Source organism: Coccomyxa subellipsoidea (genome assembly GCF_000258705.1).
Source record: "Coccomyxa subellipsoidea C-169, whole genome shotgun sequence".
NCBI classification, from domain to species: domain Eukaryota; kingdom Viridiplantae; phylum Chlorophyta; class Trebouxiophyceae; family Coccomyxaceae; genus Coccomyxa; species Coccomyxa subellipsoidea.
In genome coordinates, this window is record NW_005178030.1 from 1,708,081 (window position 1) to 1,723,372 (window position 15,292).

Sequence of the window (15,292 nt, forward strand, 5' to 3'; positions counted from 1 at the left end):
ACCAAAACAATTTGAGAGCAGCTGTGATCTGTATTATTCAGAAGATCTTGCCTGAGATTTTGTGGGCCCCCTGTCAAATCTTGGTGCAGACCACCCTGCCAGGAAATATACCAGTACTTAACAGAACAGCCTGGTCTAACAATCACGGGAGCCTTTTGAGTTTGAATCAGATGACTGGATCAGACAACGTCATTTACAAGTCCGTCATCTGTCTGCAAAGCAATCTTGCAAAGCACATCAACAATTGACTTGTCATGTGTTGCAGTGTCACTTCACCTTGCCTAATGTATGTTTACGTCTTCATGTGCCTGCTTGTATTCGAAGTGTCAGCCTGCCAATCTGTTGTGCTCTATTCTGTCCCCTTTGCTTGATCTCTGCCCCCCGAGCCCACTAAAGCGATTTTACTCTAGAGATCTCTGCCTACCCTACATCTTCATCACATCTTCAGCTGCACTTGCATGCAGCCCCTTCTGGTTGGCCCTGAGTTGCATTTGCTCTGAAGGTACTGCAGCCTGCCAGAAAGTCGCGATCTCAGAGCATCCATCAGGCACTGCTTGTCAGAGGTAGAGGGAGGCAGCGAAGACGATGTCGCGCTTGATTCTGCGCTGCCCCTCCTCAAACAGCTCCACCAGCTGCAGCTCACCCATCACCTGCGCCAGGCTTTCTTTTAGTAGCTCCCAGCAGAAATACCTGAAGCCGGTATTGTTTCCTCAGAGAAATGGGGTGCTCCTGTGCTTTTGAAGCCATGTGCGGGTGTCCACTCGAAGCCACCGAAAGTCACAAAAAAAGGAAGCCACTCCCCATTGTTGAGCTGCAGGACAACCCAAATTACTTCTACCCACAATTTTAGTTTCAAGACTTCTACTCACAAATAATAATGGCAGCCATATTGGCTTCCAGCTGAATTCTAGATTGACACTCACCTGCGCGCCGGCCGTGGCCTGCCGCAACACCTCCTCCACACGCCTCACCGCCCTCACCAGCGACCCCTGTGCAGCAAGGTTAATCTGAGGAAATGGCAGATCACGCATGCATGTAAGTCAGCGCCAGGCACATCGGCAAACGGATGGGTCAGCATTGTGAAGGCACCTCAAAGACGTCGGTCATCTTCATGATGTCGGCAAACTTGGCACCCTTGCTCCAGGCGGCCAGCGCGTCGCACAGGTCTGTCCGGAAGGAGGCCACATACTCCTCCACATCCAGACCCATCTTGCTGTCAGCCGACACCTGCACACGGCGCAACACACGCAGTCTGTCACATGATAGAAGCCGGATACTGCATCAATGGGTTAATTATGACCCTACACATTTGCTGCTCCACGCTGAAAAGCAAGACGGTGGCCTCATTTAGAAACCCTATTTTCCCACACTCCATGCCACCAACACCTTAGCTGAAGCCTCTCGAGATTGGCACTGTGCAGGTGAGCGATGTTCAAGGGCTCCTACTCCTCAAAGTACCCGATCTCTCCTGAAAGTTTATTGGAGAAACGACTAGGGCATGGTGACGGCAAAATCCGGTGGGGACAACCTCGGCGACAGGTGCACAGCACCAGCACCGTTGCCATCTCTATCGGATGCCATGCAGCTGAGCAGCGTTCCAGGGTCCCGATTCCCCATACCTAAAGCCTTTCATATCGAAAATAGGGCCTGGGAACCAGAAAAAGGGCTTGCGCCCACCTTGGCGACTCGGCGGGCGGCTTCGCGCAGTGCAGCGACTGGCCCCTCCAGCTCTTCGCTGACGCGCGGTGCTGCGTCGCTCTTCTCGCGCCAAACCAGGCACGCCACCAGCGCTACTGCCTGCTCCGGCTTCAGATCCTGCATCACAATACCCAGCACAAACACTTCAATTTCTCCTGCACTCCTCACAAAAATAGCCAGTCGATGGACTCTGATCTGTCTCATACCGCCTACAGCACCCAAAAGCTGCTGGGTATCACACATGAACCCCATGCAGACAACAATGTGCACAAATCCCATACAGACTCCCAACTCTGCCATCACATCCCGAGTGGGCTCCTTCAAGTTCATGCAATCCAAGTAGCCAAGAACATTCACAGGTATCATCAGGGGACAGCTGACGGCAAAACAACCATACATGTGGAGGTGCTTTTGGGAGGCAAGGTGCCCCTAGATGCATCAAAGAGCAGTGTAATGGCACTTGACGCTCAACAGGCACCTCATATGTGACAGTTTGCCGTCCCTGGCAGGACAAAAGTGGCAGGTTCTGGTGAAAGAACACGCCTTGAAGCCCGAGTTGAAGATGAGCTCAGTGAGCACGAGCTCGTCGGCGCTCTGGATGGTGGCCGCCACACGCCCCTTGAGCGTCACCACGCCATTCTCGTCCACATACCTGCTCACTCCATATCACACATATGTTCAAGATCTCCGAAGGCGCTGTCTCTGACCCGATCCTTTTCAAGTGTTCCAGTGCCCGCTGCCACATTGCTGACAGGTGTTAAAAACGTCGCTTGATACTGGTGCGGCCGTGATAGCTTGCAAAGATCTCTTGAAATGCAATTTTTCTGAGATATCCCACCGTCGGTATTGGCTGGCCAATCTTACATCTCTCCTGTCCCATGGGACTTCTCGACATGGAGGTTCAGCTTCTTTCTCGTCGATAGGTCGATATGACACCAAGGAGAAAATGAGGCGGCCAGGTAATCCTGGGGAAAAGATAATAGAAGGGCGGCACAGACAGAGTACTGCAGGTGATGCAGATAGGAGCACTGCGCACCCGAGCCGGCGCAGCACTCTTCTCCGCGCCTTGAGCTCCTGCTGCAGGATGAGGCTGGCCGCGCTCTTTGCCTCCCTCTTCGCCACGCGCACCTGCGATGCCAGCGCCTGCGCGGCAAAACCCCCAGGTGATATTTTATACCCCTTTTGCATCATGTTAACAACGCGACTCTTTCCAGGAATTCAAGGGAATGAAGCATGGGGCTCAAAATGCTCTTCTGGGCCCTCCTTCCAGTTCATGCCGTTTTGTGAGGAAATGTTTTGAGCACCCTCCTTGTCATGTGCTCAATTCTGATACGCCTAAAAATGCGTCCAGAAAGGATACATTGCCAGGCCTTGAGGAGGCAGCAAAAGCTCTCTTTTCCACTCTGCTTTGTGAGGATGAGGGAACTCAGTACAAGCTTGCACCTGCTTCCTGTCCCATGCAGCCAGGCGGTCTTCCAAGTCCGGTGCGCTTGCCAGCGAGTGCTTGCTCAGCAGGCCCTCCACATTTTCCAGCTTCCTGTCAAGGCAAGATGAGGGACTCAACTTCAACGCCTCTGGCTTTTATCAAGATTCCCACGAAATGATCATGCTGAGAACAGCCCGTCCATATTATGCCCCAATGCTGATCAGCACTGACCATTGCTGGTCTGTAGCATGACTGGTTGGGAACGCAGGTGCCTGTAATGTTGTGTGGCAAGGTTGCTAGACCACAGCTGCTATAATAACATGCAGGTTGCGACAGCGCGCACCTCTGTGCCTTGCGGTAGGCGGGGTCGTCCACGGACATGTCCTCCTCCGCACTCAGCAGCGGCAACCCCTTGGGGTACCTGCGCTCCACCTCCCCTACGGCCTGCACTCATCACAGCTACAGTAAAGATTGGATTACAAGGCACCTCAAAATACTTTCGAGAATTGTGCGCACGATGCAGCAAGCAACAAGGAACTTGCGCATTCATGAGCAGAGAGCTTGAAATGCATTCACATACTGAAAGGGAGCCGTTCAAGATGCACTGTAATTGAGCTCTTCTTTTGCACAACCAGTGGAGGAGGTAGAACTCTTGCATGGTTAGATTGCAAGCCTTCATGACATGTTCTTAGAGGTTTTCAGTGACCGCATACATATCCTATTTTCTGTCGACCAGAGAAATTGTAATCCTCAACATGCATGTGCAGAGCTGCAATTCATTGGAATCCGACGGAGAGGAGCTGCTTGGCTTCAAAGCAGGTTATGAGCAAAAGGAGGGCAGAAACAGGCGTGCCTTGAGGGCGAGGGTGCGGGCGTCTGGCGGGCGCAGGTCTTTGGGGACATAGATGCGCACGCTGCTGAAGGCCGCCAGCTCACCCAGCTGCACCGGTACCACGCACGCCACGCCGCCCGACCGCGCACCCACCAACACCGGCCGCCTGCGCGCACGCAACCCAGCTTTTTTTTAAGATTCAGCATTATATAGGGTTCCGCATTTCCAGAACTAAAAACCCTACACTCAAACCCAAAAAACATAGGGTTTTTCACTCTTAGAACCCTGAACCCTATGTAAGTCATAGGATTTACCACATTTAATAAATTCAGCTGATTTAGGAAAGCTTTTCACGCTAGATGATTCTGCTCGATTGTGAGGTTGCTCAATCAGCATGTCAATTGAGGCGTCAGCGCGACTAACGAGCTTGGTGCACTTACTTGCTGAGCTCTCACTCTCCTAAAGACTGACAGAGCTTCCGCAATAGTGGTAATGTTGCAGAACACTGAGGAAACCTTGGTTTTTCTGTCACAGCTGACAGTGCAGAGCGGGTGTGCTGGTGTGTGTCTGCTGCAAAGGAGGCACCTTTTGGGTCCGTGGCCCGGCACAGAGTCCTCTGCGCAATTGGCGAGCACGTCAACAATGTAGCGCGCCCCTTTCTTGCTGCTGCTCCCTGACTTGGCTTCTGCCTCTCCGGCGTCGGCCTTGCCCTGGCGCTCAAAATTGATAACGGCCGCCCATACTGCCGACCCCTCACCCCTCCCGCTGGTGGATGCCACTCCGTTCGTCTGCATGCACATCCACCAAGTATCATGATATGTACTTATTTACTGTTGCACCTTGATGAACTCCAAGCAAGAGGTTTAGCCAATAACCGCTCACATTCTGCCAGTGCAAGCACAGGGCTGCTCATCCAATTGGTTGACAATCCAGGATTTAGAAAGGGTAAATTGAGTGTGCACCCTGTCAGATGCAGCGTCAGCGTCAGCTCCGGGATCAGCGGGGGCTGCGGCGGCTGGGGCCTCCGGCTGAGTCAGCACGCTGACGAGGCGGCCCGGCTGCAGGAATGGCAGCGCATAGCGCGGCCGCGTGACGATCTCGCGCATGTCGCCCCTGCATTGCACCTGCTGCTCCAGCAAGGCTGCGTACTGCGCCACAGATTCCTCCTCCTCCACCACTACCGCGTCCCTCTCCTCCTGTTCAAGCGAATTCGCATTCAGAATAGCGGCAAGGTTCTGCGCCAAACGCGGACAGGAACATCAGCATTTGAAAGGTCTCGGGGCCATGCCGCACAGAGACTTCGTAACCTTCCATTGAGTGTGCAATGGTTTTTGGGTCAGGTTTTTGCTGGTATTTCAATGGCAGTTTATTATACCCTGGCATTGCAACAAAACAAATACCAGCTGCTTGACAACAGCACTGGCATAAACATGGAAGCAGCACACTTCATGGAAGGCTATGACGCACAAGTCCCCTGAGGAGGATAAATTTTGCATGTTGGCGCACTTGAAAGACAAAAACAGGCACAGTATTACACTGAATTCAAATGGGGAGGAGCCCGTGAGAAACACCAATGGAACAACCCTCAGTTGTGCAATAGCTGGATCCCGCCGTGACTGTCATATTTCCTGAATCACACACAACCTGACAGTGTGTCCCCGCCGCACATCGACTGCAAAGCAAGCGCGCACCTGGAGGGCGGCGATGCGCGCGCGGAGGGCTGGCAGGGAGCGCTCGGTCTGGAACTGGCGGAAGGACTGTCGCAGCAGCGCCTCGGGCTCCAGGGCCTCGCTGAGCAGCAGGTTGAGCAGCATGGTGTGGCTCAGGTGGAACTCGCTGTGCAGCGTGTCCGGCGCACCCTGCACCATGCTCTTTGCCACCGCCGGCTCCATGCGTGTGTCCAGCATCAGCATCACGATGCCTGCGCGCAGCCGCTAAAAACATTCTACACCAATTTACATGATGTTGTGAAAATCGGTGAGAAAGTTGGTATTTTGCGCGGCTTCACGCATGAACAATTCTGCCTGCTGCATTGACGCTGGAAAACTTGAGAAACAACTTGGAAGAATGTTCCTTGCATTTTGCAGGAAAGATTGAAGTTGCGTGGATGTGCCCTCGCAAGCGGCTTCCAGTAAAGAGCAGAACAGGTGTAAGTCATGACTTTGTCAACATTCAACCTCAAGATCACCACTGCCAAAATATGCAGGTACCCAGGCAATCAATTGCCCCAGACATAGACTTTTATTTAGGGTTTACATGATATCAATTTCCCCTTAAAAACCCTGAAACCTAACGACAGGCCCACCTCGGTCGTCGAGGCCACGGCGTCCGGCGCGGCCGCTCATCTGAATGTACTCGCCCGAGGAGAGCCATCGGAAGCCGCCGCCGTCAAACTTGCGCGCGTTGGTGAACACCACCGTCTTGGCCGGCATGTTCAGGCCCGTCGAGAAGGTCTCGGTCGCAAACAGCACCTGCACAGCAGCAACAGATCTCCATCTCAGCTGGCCTGACTATCAGATACCGATTACAGCATTTGATACCACGTGCATCTGCAACACCCTGCCTGTGTCAGCACTGCTCCATCTAGAACCCGATATCACGGCTGCACAATAACCAGATAATAAGGGGTGTTGCTCAATTGACCATCAAAACAGATTTTCCCAAAAATTTTGGTGCCAGGTTGGGTTGCTCTCGTAGTGATGTGCATGCAGGCCACTCACCTTGAGAAGGTTCTCCTGGAACATGATCTCGATGACCTCCTTGAGGATGGGCAGCAGACCCGAGTGGTGCACCCCGATGCCCCGCTTCAGCATCGGCAGCAGCGCTCCCACCTGTGCATTATCACAACTATCTCAACTCTGGTTCTTTCTATATATCGGGCCTTTAGAACATGCGCTCTGCCTGCCACCACACCATCAATATTAGTGGGTCTCATATGATATCCTTCATCTAGCACCTTCGGATGCATGGGTGCGTGCGTCGTGGTCAAACTGGGCTCCTGGGCGGGAAAAGTTGTGGTCCTTTTGCTGCAGGTTAGATTCACTCTGAACGCAGTCCTTCCTCTCATATCTGACAGTCGCCTGTCTTGCTGTCTGCTTCATCTCTCTCCACGACAAAGAGATCTCTGTAAGAAGAAACACGAGCAGCATCTTCCCCGGTAATGTCCGCAAAAGCTAATTGTCAAAACCTACCCTGAACCCCCAAACTTTAGCACCAAACCCAACATTTTCAAACAAAAATTCTATGTGCACCTGCGGCAGGCGGCGGTCGTCTTCGGAGAGGCAGTCGATGGCGTTCCAGAAGATTCCTTCCACCAGCTTCTGCTCCGCCTCGTCATTCAGGTCCAGCGGCGCCATCTGCAGCGCCAGCGCCTCACACTCCTTCTTGCTGAAGCTGAACACTATCACCTGCGCACGCACTCGCAGCCGCACATCACAAAATACTCTATCAAACATCCTACTGCCTGCAAATGCGTCGGACGGGTTGTGCTTCCTTGCTAAAATGATGTAAACAGTATCAACCAGGTTGGACAGCTCTTCTTGTCAACTTGCTGAAATGGGATTGGTGATGCTCACCGGGTCAAAATTGCGCTGCATGATCATCTTGACCAGCTTGAAAATGTCCGACTCCTCTTCCTTCTTGCCATTCACACCGCCCTTTTTGCCTCCCTTCTTGCCGCCTGCACCAGATCAAACAATCATGACACTGTGAAAATACCAGAGAGGCATCTCTTTGAGGGGGTGCCAATGCACCAGATTTCTTGCAGTGCTTGCAAGGAAAGCCCCAGAGTCCATTACCCACAGCACACTGATAGACAGGGGTGCCTGTGCTGGTTGCGCAAGGGGCGGCAAGCCCTCTCACCAAAGAATGCCGCCGCCTTCAGCGGTGTGCCACAATCTATGTTCACAGAGCTAGTGTGTTTGCGCACCGCCGTCTGCTGCGGTTTCGGCCAGCGCGGCAACGGCTTTCTGGAAGTTGTCTTCGCGGAAGGTGCCGCGATCGTCCACGACCATAAAGAGGCCGTCGCCGCCCGTGGGGAACACAAAGTGCTGCAGCGGCGTCGGCCGGTAGTCCGTGTACACCACGTGGCAGGGCGACCTGCACAAACGCCACTGAAAATTGCCCTTTGCTCTCGGTGATAGTCCACGTACAATCTCACAGCTCACCAGCTTAGTGGTGACTCACCAGTGATGACTCACCCTGCTCATCCTGAAAACAACAGGTACTGCAACTTGAAGACAACAGCAACTAAAAGTATGACAGCGCGCTGTAATGCAGACACTGACCACGCTCATGAGAGATTCTGCAATTGTAGTCTCCGGTACAGCTGTAAAGATGTTCAGGAGCTATTTTTGCAGCTCACCCGTGGGTCTTGGCGATCCACTGCGCAAATTCGAGGGCGTTGGGGATGGTGGCGGAGAGGAAGGCGAATCGCACGGTGGGTGGCGCCAGCACGATGGACTCCTCCCACACCACTCCGCGCTCACGGTCGCGCAGGTAGTGGATCTCATCGTACACCACCAGCGCGGCCTGCAGCCGCCATTAATATGTTACATTGCGTCACTCTATTCCAATCCGTGCGTCACAACCGCGGTCTATGACCTGGTCTGTCTTACAGCCACCCTACCTAGTGCCAATGAAAACAAGCGCTGGCAGACCAGGGTCTTTACCTTCGTTCCGTCGAGCTTTGCCACATGCTGCTCAGACCTAGGAAAATGCAGACATGTCTGCAAATTGTGCGCCAGAGTCGAGAGAAAGGGCTGCCTCACAACTGAACATCAATAGCCTAATGCAATACCTTAGCAAAGAGGACTACATGACCAAATTGAGTCTAGCATAAACATTGCCTGGGATGGACTAAAGGTACGTCCACTCCCGAAGCGCACGGCACAACCTCCGCAGTATTCTACACGGCCACACTGCGCACAGACATCAGTTGCTTGAACTAGGATGTCTTGAAACGCACCTCGCGGACGATCTCGCTGCCATTGTAGAGCATGGAGCGCAGAATTTCGGTGGTCATGACGAGGCAGCTGGCGTTGGGGTTGATGGTCACGTCCCCAGTCATGAGGCCCACATCCTGGAACTCCTCATGGAACTCCCGGTATTTCTGCAGGGCACCCACAAAATAATGAGCCCCCAATGCCCGTCAGGAGCCAGCGTTTTAGGGTCTCACATGGCAGGGCATTCATACATGCCTTTTTGTACCGAAACAGTTGACTTCTATGTCCAAGATATGCTGTTTCCAAATCGTACCTGGTTGCTAAGGGCCTTCAGTGGTGAGGTGTAGATAACCCTCTGGTTGTCCCTGCATTAAAGCCCCACCAATGAATTCAAGATGGAGGACAATGCATTGCACGTTTGGCATTTTGTTCTGCACGTGAGCACAGCGGCAGGGACAAGCGCAGAGCGGGAAGTGCAACGGCTGTCACCTGAGCCCCATTGCGCAGCAGTACTGCGCGATGACAGTCTTCCCAGCGGAGGTGTGGGCCGCCACAAGGACAGAATCACCTGAAAAGCAGGAACAAGCGTGATGATAGCTCCTGGATGCGTAAAAATGAAATCAGTACCACCTGCCAGGGACTGGCTTGCGCAGAAGCACAGCTCATATCAGAAGCAGATTGTTCATGACAGCTCAGGATGCAGTCACCGTCACCACATGCGCACCTGCTTCCAGGCAGTTGATGGCTGTGCGCTGGAAGGGGTCCAGGGTAAAGGGGAACTGCTTGGCTGCTGGTCCAGGCCTTGCTGGGGGTGGCTGGGAATTCGGGGTCTTTGCATCCTCGGGCCATGCCACTGCGTGAGTACATGTTTTGCCGTCTATTTCAATGAAGTTACTGCCTCCCTCGGGAGTGTACTGTGGCACATCTCCCAGCTTGAGCTGCTTGCTGGGACCAGAGACATCGTTGCTGTTGTCTCTTCCCCTCTTGTTGCTGCGATCGTCCTTCACCATTATATGTGGTCAGGGACAATAGTACAAATGGTAGCCGACGCTACGCATCCATCCTGCTTTTAGCTTGTTCTGAGTCCTAGTAAATATTGCAGATCGAACTGCAGCAGCTGGGTGCAATGCTAGACTTAACTTCGTACGATCAAGTATACAATAACAATATCACTGGCGATAAAAGGCCTTCCACCTGCACATCAGCTGCTACACAATTGCTTCCGGAAAGTACTCCATTTATGCTGCAGGAACGCCGGGCGGCAGCCGCACTGAGCTGGCGCCAAAAGTGTGAGTTGTGCGTCACTCTGGGATCAAGACCAGTATGAAACTTTCACTGTACGCAAGATTGATGCGATATTGAAGCTGTACAACGTCGATCCTTGATCATCGTCGACTGGGTGTTTGCAGATCTCACAGTTGCAGATCCAGACATCCTGGCGAGTCTTTGCTTTCACCAGGTATTGACTCAAGCTAAGAAACAACTTTAACATGTAGAAAGTCAATTTCTCTACTTGGTACTTGACATCTTACGCTCACATCATCCACAGGCTTGTGCAACTGGGTTCCTGATGGGACCACTCGACCTTTGGACGTGTTGAGATCAAAGTGAGGGTGTTGCCTAGGTGCATGCTCTTCTGAGGCATAGCTCATTAAGGAGGCTCGGAAGTGGACGTATCGTCTTTTCAATTGCGCCATACCGCGACAGGAGGAGAAGTCAATCTTCAGGCACTCAGTTGGCCTCAACAGGCAGAATGACGAGCCCTGGTGAGCTCTTGGATGCCAGCTGGCAGTCTCTGGACTGCCCATCGTCAGAGCTGCGCCTGGAGTTCACCCTCCCCACAGGACAGTCGTTCAGGTGGCGGAAGACTGGTCCTCAGGAATACACCGGAGTCATCCAGCAGCGCGTGGTGAGTAGTCCCCTTTTTTCTCCTTCCCACCTTATTTTTCACTTCTGAGCGTTAGTTCCAAGATATTCTTCACTGCCTTGCTCATGGTTCTCGGTATCTGCACTGCTACTTGCCCAGCGCTCCAACCCAGCCCAGTCTGCTGCATGGAACTGAACCTGTGCCTGCACCATGCGCAGGTGCAGATGCGGCAGGAGGAAGACGATGTCCTGTTCAGAGTGCTGGCGAGGGGTGACGGGGCACTACCGGGCGAGGATGCGGCCGCGCTGCATGACTATTTCAATCTGGGCAGCCGCATGGCTGACCTGTCTGCGCACTGGGCCGAGCGTGACCCCCGCTTCCGCAACATCCACCCCTACTTCCCAGGTGCGCCCAGACTGCTGCCCCTAGTATGCTTCTTGCCAGAACCTTCAGAACTTGTCTAGTGCAGGCAGGAAACTGTTGCATGCCTACAGTACCCCAATGAGGCGCACAAAGCATGCCGTCTACACTTGCTCGTGTGTGATCGGCACTTGCATGAACATGTAGGCTGTCTACCTTGTTTCTAAGACTGCGCGGTGCTTGATGGTTCATGGTAGGGGAGGCAAATGTGATGAACGGCTCTGCAGGTGCCAGGGTGCTGAGGCAGGACCCGGTGGAGTGCCTGTTCCAGTTTGTGTGCTCCTCCAACAACCACATCTCGCGCATCCACGGCATGGTCGAGCGCCTCTGCCGCACCTATGGCACGCCCCTGCCTGTTGTGGCTGATGCTGACGCAGCGGCCTGCCCTCAGGTAGCTTGCCAGATCTAGGAACAAAGCTGAATTTGGGCTCAGAGCAATCCGCTCAAGATTGACTGGCTGACCGCACGCTGAGCTTTGTCCCTGATCCTTGGCCTTGATGTGCAGGACCTGTCATTCTATGCGTTCCCAACGCTGGAGAACCTGGAAGAGGCCACAGATGAGGCGCTGCGAGCTGAGGGCTTTGGCTACAGGTAAACATTTGTGGATTCACCCTGGGACACAAATTGCCCAGACTGATTTGGCATCTAGACTCCCTTTTTCACAAGGGCTAATCATCACACTGAAAAGCTGACTGTGTTGTGTTGTTGCTGTTATAAACTCCAGGGCTTAGAGCATAGTGCGGCATTGCATGCGCCCCGTTGTATGTGTTCTTACAGCTGGTGACAATTGGGTCCTTTGCAGGGCCAAGTTTATAGTGGGCAGTGTGGAGATGCTGCTTGAGAAGGAGGGGGGCGGTGCAGCCTGGCTGCAGCAGCTTCGGCAGGTCCCCTACCAGGAAGCATCAGACGCGCTGTGCACGCTGCCAGGTGTCGGGCCCAAGGTGAGACCATTGTTTGCCGTGCCATCTTTGCTCTTTTCTAAACAAACCAATTGCTGCCATTGACCCATGCTCTTAATACAGTGGATTCTCTGTGCCTTAGGCCCTATCAGTGGATTGGGCGGATGGGTGCATGAACCTGATGGGTGCATTGTGGCGTGTACAGGTGGCAGCCTGCGTGTGCCTGTTCTCCCTGGACAAGCATGAGGCCATCCCAGTGGACACCCACGTGTGGCAGCTGGCAACCAGATACTACACCCCCAGCCTCAAAGGTGTGCTGTCCCACCTGGCGCACTGGTTAAAAAAAAGTTTAACTCTAAAACTTCAGCGCTGACTTCATTGAAGAAGTTCTGCAGATCTGCAAAAAAGGCAAAGGTTTCATAAAAGGGTCCATATTTTGTGGAGACAAAAAATTTCCCTCAAAGGATCGGATGTACAAGTGCTCTGATGTACAAGTGCTCTGTGTATGAAGAAGAAAGGGTTTCCAAGTTTATATCTTGTTGACATGCAGGCAAGACGTTGACAAAGCCGCTGATGGTGGCAGTGGAGGCAGCGCTGCAGGAGCGCTTTGGCAGGCATGCTGGCTGGGCGCACAACACGCTCTTCATCTCCGAGCTGGCCTCGCACCGCCACCTGCTTCCGCCACACCTGCAGCCCGGCGGCCGCGCCAAGTCTGGCTCACTGCCCAAAGCCGCCGCCGCAGCCGCCGCAATTGCTGCAAGCGCCGTTGTAGAGGCAGTTTCGGCTCCTCTTGGGCGGGGCAAGCGCACAAAAGCCCGCAGAGTGGAAGTGCACGCTACGGCGGGGCAGGAAGATGTGTGTGTTGAAGATCAGGCGGAGGTAAGCCGGGCAGGAATGGGCAATCATGGGCCCAGCATGCAGAATAAAGCAGCTACAGAGCTGAAAGTCAGAAAGCGCAAGGGAGCAGCAAAGGCGGCGCTTGCTGCCAGCATTCTTGGCAGCGTTTCTGCAGAGGCTGTTGAAGGCCAGCCAGCTGTAAAGCAGGCTCAGGAGTCAGCTGTGCTGGCCGCGTCGGGTAAGGAGCAAAGCAGCATGCCAGAAAGGATGTCTGCAGTGGGTGACTGTTCAGGAGAGGTTGGCAGTGGTCTGTCTCCTGAGGGCGTGAGTGCTGGAGCAGCATTTGCATGCAAGGCTGAGCAGGCGCCTGCGCAGAGGCAGCACTTCAGGGACTGGAAGCGCAGGAGGGCAGGGCCTGCAGCAGAGGTGCCCGGACAGCTGGACCCTGTAGCAAAGCTGATCAAGGCCCAAGCTTCATGAGCTGCTAGGGTGCCGATTGTACTCTGACCATAGTAGTGTAGCAAAAAACTTTGGACGGATTGATGTTCTGAAGAGCAAACAGTACGACAGAGGGTGTAAGAAGAAATGCATGACTAGTACTGGCTGTGACCTGGTACTGCCAGAATTTCCCTCGTCCTGCATGCATTCTGGATTACATTAAGGATCTACCACGGGAGAGGACTTCATCTTGCACTTTCCAAAGCGACAACGACCAATTCGCTGTGCAAGTTGTCCGTCTGGGATGGCGAAACTTGTCCAAGTCGCAGCAGCTTTGATCGTCTTTTGCCTTGCATCGCCGAGCCTGCCCGTCTCAGCATCTTCGCTGAGGCAGCTTTTGCAGGACTATGACGACTCAGCTGGAGCAGGCAACTGGAGGATAGCAAATGGCATAGAAGCCGAATGCGGAGGGACCGGGTACCCCGCATCGAACTGGGGAGGTCAAACGTACGACCACACTCAACCACCTGTTGCTTCCTCAGCTAACACCTCCTGAACGGTATCTTAGAGCGTTCATCCTGGAAACTGCGCACTTGTTGTTCACAAACGCTGTGAGAATTCTCGTCAAGCCGATCTTCTGAAAGTCCACACGGTGCACATGATGGCCTAGATTTGAACCTGAAGTATTGCAGTGCTGCAGTGAGAATTCTCGTTCATCTTGCAGGCGTCTGCGCCATTTTCGCAGCAACGGCTTCATCATCATCCAGATCAGGATAACGATCAAGTGAGCCCCATGCTCTGATGCACAGTTGCTCTTGCACACTTTGTGACCAATGCACAGGTTCTGCTGTGTGCACTGCCAAGGAACTGCCCAGCGAGCTGTGCTTTTCTTGAATAAACCCAAAGCCTGCATCCATTGCAAAGTGGCGTAATTGTGGTTTGACGCTGTGCAGCGTGATTCTGCGTGGCTTCTTTGGAGAGCGGTTCACTGCAGACTCTACCTTCACCTTCCGCTTTACTGAGGACAACTACAACAGCTACCGCCGCAACAATTTTCTCTGGACCCCAGCTGCGGCGGCGACGCTCGTCAAGCTGTCGGTGAATTTTGCCGCTTGTCTCCTGTGTCGTGCATGTGTTGCCTGGTTGTCCTGCACTCTACTACAGAAATCAATACACTTGGGAAGACAATCTGCTTCCCCTCCAAACAGGCTACAAATTAATGATGCCCAATCTTGATTGGTGCATGCAATGCCAGCGCGCTTATTGCGATGCTGATGCTAATCAAATTACGGGAAGAACTTGAGCCCTGCTGGGCATCACGTATGCCAGCTCTCTCGGTGTCTTCACTGTGCCGTTTAGGATGTTGTCACAACCATAAAACTTGACCCAATAATATTGCTCTGATCTCATGAGTGCTACCTGCCTGCGCAGGACGGCAACGGCAATTTTGTCACAGTGCAAACAAGCGTGACAGTGAACGTTCAGCAGTGGACAATACGGATCTTTGAGGTGCGCTGCTCTGCCGGTCACACACATTCGATTGAGGTCATAAATTTGAGAGAGCCCAAACGTAAGTCTGGCAGGAACATTTGTCAGCAGGCCCAAGGCCTTTTTAGTGCAGCCTGCTGTGGGTTCCAGGAATGGTTTATGAAGCAGCTGCTCTCTCTAGGAATCTCTCAATATAGCCGCAAAAAGCCCCTTCAGTTCCTTGACATGCGGCCTCAGCTATTCTGCTGCAGCAACGGCGCAAGTCCCTGCGCTTCAGATCTGATAAGTATGATAATGGGCCTGCAGGTGGTGCGGATTATCGTCAACAGCTGCCCACAGGATGGCGGCTGCTCTGGAGGGGGCTGCGGGCAGGCTGCATGCGGCCAGAGTGACTGCGGTACTGCTAACGCTCCTGGCTTCAGCGGAGGCAACGGTGGTGGCAGC

The 15,292-nt window shown here is 53.4% G+C and overlaps 2 protein-coding genes across 2 annotated transcripts; one reads left to right on the forward strand and one right to left on the reverse strand.

The window, feature by feature from the left end:
- Window positions 1-557: 557 nt before the first annotated feature.
- Window positions 558-9,909, reverse strand: COCSUDRAFT_37565 (antiviral helicase; the record flags this gene model as incomplete). The annotated part of the gene is made up of 22 exons (XM_005645778.1): window positions 558-650; window positions 924-989; window positions 1,090-1,227; window positions 1,678-1,815; window positions 2,242-2,350; window positions 2,735-2,841; window positions 3,142-3,235; window positions 3,468-3,568; window positions 3,978-4,122; window positions 4,542-4,744; window positions 5,003-5,152; window positions 5,648-5,877; window positions 6,262-6,427; window positions 6,677-6,787; window positions 7,208-7,363; window positions 7,532-7,635; window positions 7,885-8,054; window positions 8,320-8,486; window positions 8,923-9,066; window positions 9,213-9,264; window positions 9,389-9,467; window positions 9,624-9,909. 22 exons carry the CDS (start codon window positions 9,907-9,909, stop codon window positions 558-560), a joined length of 3,009 nt encoding a protein of 1,002 aa, XP_005645835.1.
- Window positions 9,910-10,652: 743 nt separating this feature from the next.
- Window positions 10,653-12,781, forward strand: COCSUDRAFT_17911 (DNA glycosylase; the record flags this gene model as incomplete). Its single annotated transcript, XM_005645779.1, has 7 exons — window positions 10,653-10,808; window positions 10,985-11,171; window positions 11,414-11,541; window positions 11,692-11,777; window positions 11,989-12,127; window positions 12,291-12,396; window positions 12,636-12,781. Coding segments are annotated over 7 exons (948 nt in total), but the record flags the coding sequence as incomplete, so codon positions are not given.
- Between the last annotated feature and the right edge of the window lie 2,511 nt (window positions 12,782-15,292).